We start from the raw sequence: 8568 nt of genomic DNA on the forward strand, positions 1-8568 counted from the left end.
GTGCTGCGCGGGGGGGGGGGGGGGGGGGGGCGGGGGTTCAACCGACGCCTGTTGTTTGTGTTGAAATGTCATAAGCTTGGTCATAACCTTTTGCAAACCTAGGGGTGATTTACTCAGTGAGCTAAAAGATTTCCACTAAAACACAACGGTCTCAAAAAAACAGCTGGACGAATGAGCTAGCGACGGAGGATCACACGCGGCACTTTATGAAGCGAAAGCCTCGGAATACCCAGAACAACAGTTAAACAGCATCGATTTAGAGTACACATGATCGTAAAAACACCGCATTTGAACTATTGCTGGAAATTCTGGACCAAACATTCCAATTATCTATTCAGTGAATCAAATACACCCAGACAGTCAGTATCTTCACCCAGCACCAAGAAATCATTTGCATTGAAGGCCGACATCGGACCTACGGCTGGTTATTGGCATTCGTAGAAACTGTCAGATTTACTGCAAAATAATTGCCTCCCACCGTCATGAGCAAGTGATCTGTCCCCCATTAGTAGTTTCGTAGAAAACCTATCAATCTGATTTGGTCAGTCACGCATTCAATTTAATCCCAGTAACCTTACAATTTACCGATTTTGTTTGAATCACGTATCGTCTATACACTGTAATCAGGTCTAATTTTTCCTAGATGGTAGATGTAGCAACGCAACTTTACCGTTCGGTTTAACTGAGTTAGGCAGCCATAAATGGGGTACTGACGGAACGTGGGCTCCTGCTGCTGGGGCGCCACTGCCTGTGTGACTGAGCCAACTTTTGTTTAGCGTTAATAAACATTGGTGAGCAGGATCCCGAGGTCTTCGTCAAAGTCAATCAACTTACGTGGTGCTGCAGTGTTCCCACGAAGCAGTGCACGCTGCGCTAACCCAGTGTCGGGGCTGACCGATGGGCGAGCTGGGAATCTCAACACAAAAAGAGATCTGTTCAGATCGGCGGTTGGAATTCGCAAGGCCGCAGTGATACACCACGTGTGGTCATCACGACTACCGGCTGGATATCAGACGATTGGCTGGGACCAGATCACCAAAATCAGTCGTCATACGAACCCCTCTGGCGGGAATCAATGCTTACTACTGACTTTATTACATCCGTCCAGTGGTCGAATCGTCTCCACGGGGTCGCCTCTGCTTTGAATGACCATGTCCAAAATGAAGCCATATCCCGGAACCCAGACATGCTACGGGTCGTCTTGAATGTTACTGCTGCCTACGCACTCAATTCTCGAGTGGACTCTACCGTCAAAGAAAGCTTTTAGGATGAGCTGCAAAGTGTGGTCAATATCGCGTCTTTATGTGATCGCAGGTAACTGGTTGCTAGTGTGGGTCGGCCAAAAGCTGTTCCGTACCTTGGACGAATTCGGTCTAGCATAACGATCTGAGAACAGTGACAGACCTAATCCACCGTGCTGAATCACATGGCTATTGATTTTATGCGTTCCTAGCACTCTAAACGACTGAGTCCTAATACAGTTTGGATGAATGGTAGATTATCGGTCCCGACAGTGAGCTGAAACAGGTAACACGAGAGAATCGGACCATACCACCATGCAAGCGACGATCGAATTCCAACTTTCTACGAGATATCCAATTTCTCACAGCATAACGACACCCAATTGACAATTTCATCTGCCGCTGATCAACAGATTGCCAACTGTTCGAACCACCGTGGAAATCAGTTGATCTTGATGGGTGATAAGTGTTCGTATTCAAGGCATCTAAACAAGCTCCGAAGAACTGCTTTGGTTAGATCAAACAACGGCACAGACTAGCGAAAGTCACCATTACAGGCCCGCCTTATAAAGTCTCCTGATTTCAGAATAATTCGACGTGAAGCCACTCGCCTGCCAGAAACGACCATATTTCATGCGAGTCAGACATGGTTTCCAATGTGAAGAAAGCCCTGGATTTTTATGACCTTGCTTGGTTTCTCTGTCTACTCGCGCTGTCTCTGGTAAAAACAAGTCTCAAAAACAGCTTTGTGCTACAAAAGTAGAGATCTGACGGTTGACCACTGTGATAAGAAACGGTGAGTGGAATACTTCCGTTTCGAATAACAAACTTACAATAAAGTATAAAGGAAACTCATAACAAATCGCGTCGTTGCTTACTATTCGAGTTCAAGCTGGTGACGAAGAGAACTGAGTTTGACATGGTCTGCGGAATGACAGCGTTAGTTTTCATAACCAGTGTTACTCAACTTCGAAATGGACTAGGCGATTCAACGACCAATGGAGTGATACACTGATGTCCAATGAAGGCAACACATCGGAACTGCAGAACCAGCGTGTGCTGACGGGATTATCTTTATTTACGAAGACAAATCTAGAGGTCATTGTTGACTGAGCGCCTACAATGCAGAGCTCGTCGGACTGGCGATTATTCTCCAGAGGTTGACTTATGTATGTGATATGACAAAACTGAACGCGTCACAGCACTATGATACTTGGGTTCTACCATTCTATGCAGTGGGGAAGCTCAGATGAGTACCAGCCTCTCATCGTTTCAGGAATTCATGAAGATTCTGTAGCGGGAGTGAAATGAGCTTGCGCACAAAAGTTCGTTAAAGTTGCCAACATTGAACGCTTTGCTTACAAGGTGCCCGTACACCCGGTCTTTGACCAAATGTGTCTGAGGGGCAGCCTGAAAGAATATCCCTCTCGGCGGTTAAAGATCACTGCATCAGCACGCAACACCCCGGGTAGACACTGCAGCAGCTTCGATCACATTCCCCAAAGAGTTGAAAAGGGTTTTGCAAGCCTGAACTGGTCGCATCACCAAAATCAAGGTGGCACTATCGTCTTGTAAGGCAGCTGGCAACCGTAAGGTCATTTCCAACATCTCTCCGTCGTTACCACGATACTGGCGGGAGGAACAGATGACACTCTAGGATGCAAAGTATATGCCCAAACCACTGTAAACTAAGAAGCTGCGCCAACTCGTCCACCACGGAAGAGTTCGTTCTTTTCAAAGCCGTAAGGATTATACAGCATTAATAACACGATAATCGTTCAGCTGTAACACGCTTTCAATGGCTAGCTACCATGCCACTTGGCAGAAGCAGGAGGGCTGGGATACTACCAGGCTGCCAAAGTCTAGACAGGGGAAGTCGAGAGGCAGAGGTCGGGTTCGAACCACGGACCTTCTGGTCAGTAAATTCCCATCCTAACCACTGAGCAGTACTAAACTGACTATCCAAAAAGACCTGGCCAATACCTCGGTGACATCAATGGCCGCACACTGAAAATTTTCCAATATTTTCTGCACAAAAAGTTCATGTTTCTGATTCGCTAAGCAATATGGATGGTACTGTCGTTCACCCGATACATTCGAACGTATAAGTATTCAAGTAACTGAATTTATTTATCACGTCAATGGGCTGGCCCGAAAAGACAACAATCGTTTGACCCCACCAACTATTGTAGCACCACTTAACATCCTTCAGGTATAGGTAAGGCCGTCAATCAATCAATCAATCAACCAATCAATTTAGCTATAAACAATGTGCCACAGGTTCGATTACCGGGAAGGAGGCGATGACATGTTCAGGAACTGGGTACCTACGAATTGACGGCGATAGCTTTGGCGCACCAGCGTCACTGACTGCGCCATTGGGCGATTTTTACCAGTTTCACTAACCGTTGGTAGGCTGAGGACAGAAGTCTGCATCCAGGGAGGCTGCAGTTGTCGACCCGATTCAATTTACTGTTTAGTGTTTTCAGTGTCAGGTCACATGCCGTCCACCTTGTGGTCGCTTCCACTCAGTACAGGACTGGGCGTAAAGAGCTCTGCGAGGTAGATAGCCTTCTGGCATGTGGAGTACATGTCCCAACCAGCGTAACCTATGAGGAGTGAATAATTCATCTATCACAGAATAGTTCGTTCTTAAAACCTCAGCACTGCTAATCCCATGTTCCAACCAGACCCGACCAATGCCTTGGATATACTGATGGTCAAACAGACAATTTTCATGTGTCCTCTTTGCGCAGAGGCCACATTTCTGATCCACAAGGCAGTATGGACCGCACCGGGGCAAAACCTAGCTTGAGTCTCATGAATTTGTCTTTCTCAATAATCCATCGACCTGCGCAAAATAATGCCAGAGAGCACCTAAGATGCGACGGATACCAGGCCGATGCCAAAATCTGTGTAAGAATTCCCCAGGAGGGGGATTGCGGTCTGCGGGGCTTCATAACATAGGGTGAAAAATTACCATATTATTTCCCCAACATCAAACATAATTTACTCAGCAAGCTGATGAATTGTGGATTGAAAACAAAGGATGAAACTGTATAGCTAGATGTAATGAATAGAAAAACAAATTAGTTAAAAAAATGGAACTAGTAGGAGCATAAGTGAACATAATCCGTGAGCAAAACATGAGAAATAACGTCATACAATGTTCAAAAACACAAGATTAAGGCACGCGCTCAACGAGACGAAACATGAAAGAACGCAATCGCTGATCTGTTCGGTGGACAGAAGCGTTTGGGGAACCACTGCCTAAACCAGAATGATCTGAGCGATCGAGCTTGTCCATATTGGGCTCATTCGAAGAAAGCTGTGTAGGGTGATGGCATACAGCAGATGTATGCACGATTTTCATGGCTGGTGTGAACGAGTGGCAGCTTGATATCACAGATGCTGAAGTGGGGAAAGAGGAGGTGTCAGAGTCAGTTCGTTCAGACATCACCTTGGATTTGGAAGGTGCGTGTGAACGCAGTGTTGTTTTCTCCTCAGAACGGTCTCTTTCTTCGTTGATCACATTGTCCAAGCTTGAGGAGCGGGAACTAGTGGAAACAGAACACAAACTGATGACTGAGTGGTCCACATGACTAAGGGAAGAACCAATGGGAGGGTTACTATCGGGCAGGTCGGTCAATTTCCATTTGCTCAGTGCATCAGGTTCCAAAGAACTTTGCGATGTGGATTCAAAGAACACGTGTTGGTCCGTAGAAATTTTTGAAGTATTTCGTCGATGACTATTAGCATGGCATTTGTGGGCCTTTGTGCACGTAGGGTTTTGGAAGGGGGGATTATTGAACAGATTTGACCTAATATGGGCAAGTCTTCGGTTGAACGTTTTCTTTTTCAGTTGAACTGAACGCATGTGTCGAACCTACGGATAAACGAGGGTGGGATTTGTGGGAAGATCAACATGTGGTTAAAATGCGGAGTTTCACCAAACGAAAACAACGAATAACCTATACCAGAAAGATTGACAGAAAATGAAACGTAATCAGACACACATTACTCCAGTTGAATCTGGTCATGACCGAACTGGTCACCTAGCATGAACCTGGCAGTACATGCGTGTGAACCAAGCTTATTGCATAGGGTGCCGGCTAAACGCACTGGGAAGACAACGCACCTTATAAAAATAACTACACGTATTTTTAGGCGGACGTACTATAAGGGATAGATCACTGATGAAATTTCGCACCACAGAAGCCACCAAACCAAAAAAGAGCAAAAAACGAGGCTTTGGTTAACTCACATCTGGAACTGCATTTGGGGAACCCATTATTTAACTAGTTTCAAGTGCCGATGGACAGCGATTCCCATCTGGACGGAACAGCCGGGGGGAGACTGACAGAAGGGGTTTTCGGCCACCGGTACGTAGGGAAAACATTTAACGGTACAGCCCGGGTTACTTACCTCATGGAATAATGATTTTGTAAGTTAACATATGGACCTAACTAAGGAAAAAGAATTATCTGCAAACACATGCATATGCTACGGCGCTGTTTCAGTCCTGGTTAGTTTACTTAGTTTGCCAGACCAATATGCATAACCTACAAGCCGGCGGACACATAAGCCTATGAAGCAGGACATCTGATAGATTCCTCCACTAATGTTATCTTCAAATTGCGTGCAGTAAAAAAACTACAGATACATTTAGATCCATCAAAAGCCAAAAACTCATCGAGGAACTAGTGTCCTTAAGTGAAGCGTGTCCATTCTTCCAATGTTTCGCGGACATACGCCCGAAGGTCAATTAAAAAGTAACGGACATTCGCATATGTTTGTTGAATTTGCATGCACATCACTCGTGTTTGAACAATTGCTCTGGCTAGTTCACAACAATAGAAATCACAGCGTTCGCCTAAGGCACGAAAAAATATAGACGAACCGCCTGATTTTCAGGTAATCAAAATACTTTTCTGTATAGTGATGCAACATGTCAAACAGAATCTAAAGACAATTCTGTGTCATTTAGGCATATTATATCAGAAAACTCTATAAATACAGTACGTGTTAGAGGCGCTCTTCCCAGTAATTTCTTCGGTCCTATAACATGGCAACGTACTTACTGCCGGTTGAATAGGAAATAACACCACGTTGAGGACAACGTTTGACTGTTCACCGTTCCGATCGCCATGGGTGACGATCAGGGGTGAAATAACCGGACTTACACGCACACTGGAAAGACTGAGCAACTGGTACCCACCGAATATAAAACCCTCAGCTGTAGTCCCCTTTCGGTGCCTATCTGCCATGCCACCCGAAGGAAGCACGAGGGTTAGCATACTGCCATGTCGCCCAAGCCTAGACAGGGGAAGTCGAGAAGCAGAGGTCAGGTTTAAATCACGGACCTTCCGGTCAGTGAATTTGTGCTCTAACCACTTTGTCCATCTCGCCCCAACTGGTACCCACCAATGTGAGGTCAGTTTCCAGGTGGCCTTCTGATATGCCAACATGTTTCATATCTGCGGAGTGAGGATAAAGAGTTTAATCCTACTCAATAATATAAAAATAGACAGGTTGGGAGTGGACTTAGCAAACTCCCACAAAGAGCCATTTTGGATGCATCAACATGTCTTTTCGCGTTGGTTAGGTTTAGACGAATAAGACGGTGAGAGCAGAGCAGTGATTGACTTACATTCCCTGTGCTGCAACGCGTGCTCAGATATGTTTAGGACCAATGAATAAAATCAAACAATAATGTAACTGACTGTCCCCAGTCTCAAGCCACAGATGCAATCGTTGAAAATGGGCCTCACAATGGTATATACAGTACACTGATCCCCCGATGAAACACCTTCGAGAGCTTAGACCTATATGTTCAGTATCGCATGTTGGATGCACTACAGTTGCAAAATTTCATCAGTCTCTGCGTGTCTCTTAACAGGTCTCGTGAGAGAGGGATGGAAATTTCCAACTCGTCTAGAGTGAATGTCCTGGATATTCAACAAGCCTGGATATCCGTGAATCACACACGCAAGCTCAACATGGTAAACCAATGTAATGGCTGTCAGCACTCGCAAATCTAAGTCATTGGGGAGTGGTGTGCACTTCATTTAGCTAAATCTGAACAGGACCCACTAAACATAATGAGCTACCACGAATATCTATTCGTACAACAACGAGAACAAATGCGCCTATTGGAAAATAGATAAATATAGACTCCTCGGGTGTTGGTTCAACCTATACTTTGGTCTATCATTTCTAATGGGTAATTCGGTCATGGAAGGCTAGAACATGCGGTTCTGTGTGCATACTGTATTACCGGCTAATCCAAGTACGATCCAGTCAAGAAGGGTGCACTAATGTAGGGGGTCAGTATATCAGCTGCATTTGCGAAATAATACTCTCCGAAGTGATAGTAAACGAACGTGGAACAAAGACAGCATTTACATTGCAATCTTCTAACGGACAGTGAGTAATCTATTCAGGGATTGCTGCAAGCTGTCGAACCAGTGGACCATTCGAACGCCATAAATCCAGCGACTTTTTCAGATAAAAGTGTGCTAGACATTGCCGTGTTTCCTGTATGGGCACGCGGGGACCGTTTATGGGTTCCCATATTCACCTTTATGCAATGCAGACGGGTTAAACAAGGAAAACCGTTCAGCTGCTGAATCCTTTTGGTATGTCAATCAAAGGAAGTATGAGAGTTTGAGACTGTCTGGCTGCTCACACCTCGACAGTAACAACGTAAGAACCAGAGTGGAAGAGCGAACCAAAACCTCCCACTTAGTGGTTCAGCGCCTTAACCACTGAGCTATCTGAAGCTGTTGATATTCGAAGGAGCATGATTTCACTCTTTTCAACCAGCATACCATGAGTCTTGTACTGAGTGACCAACAGCTGTATTGACGAGTCACCTGTTTTTTCAATATCATCCAAGAAAAAGATTATACCCTTCCCGGGTTTAATTTCTCGCGATCTTTTACATGAATAGTGGCTGGCTGAAATGAGAAGGGTGGGAAGCCCTTCCGTAATACAACTGCTCTCCCGTGGCTCTAGAAATGATTAGTTTGGTCACACAATCGACTGGCGAAACAGAACACTCTGGCAGCATGTCAACAAACTGAACTAATGGGCTTAAAAGGTGGGATGAATAGTGGAGAAAGCCGGGTGAAAAAAACGCCACATAGCAATACAGTGCTTTTGGAGGTTTTCAGGCTGATGAAGCTGTTTAATAATTCTCGTTCAACTTCACGGCGTGTCCCTAATTCACAGGCTAATTTAAATGACAATCCTCTTAGGTATTCAAAAATGTTCATAGGTGAAGGGGTTACATAAGTATATAGTTTACTCTAATCGATAACTCAAC

At 45.0% G+C, this 8568-nt stretch overlaps 2 protein-coding genes across 2 annotated transcripts in view; one reads left to right on the top strand and one right to left on the bottom strand.

Annotated features, from left to right (window-relative positions):
- Positions 1 to 1267, top strand: part of T265_03346 (hypothetical protein) — a gene marked incomplete at both ends in the record, with an annotated part of 2337 nt that extends 1070 nt beyond the window's left edge. The window contains one exon of the mRNA XM_009167807.1: positions 1109 to 1267. Within this exon, the coding sequence (XP_009166071.1) occupies positions 1109 to 1267 (159 nt within the window). The remainder of the gene's footprint in view (positions 1 to 1108) is intronic.
- The window catches only part of T265_03345 (hypothetical protein), a gene marked incomplete at both ends in the record, with an annotated part of 7806 nt that extends 4805 nt beyond the window's left edge, over positions 1 to 3001 (bottom strand). Inside the window, one exon of the mRNA XM_009167806.1 lies at positions 2956 to 3001. Within this exon, the coding sequence (XP_009166070.1) occupies positions 2956 to 3001 (46 nt within the window). The remainder of the gene's footprint in view (positions 1 to 2955) is intronic.
- Between the last annotated feature and the right edge of the window lie 5567 nt (positions 3002 to 8568).

The sequence above is a fragment of the Opisthorchis viverrini genome (assembly GCF_000715545.1).
Source record: "Opisthorchis viverrini unplaced genomic scaffold opera_v5_46, whole genome shotgun sequence".
Classification (NCBI taxonomy): domain Eukaryota; kingdom Metazoa; phylum Platyhelminthes; class Trematoda; order Opisthorchiida; family Opisthorchiidae; genus Opisthorchis; species Opisthorchis viverrini.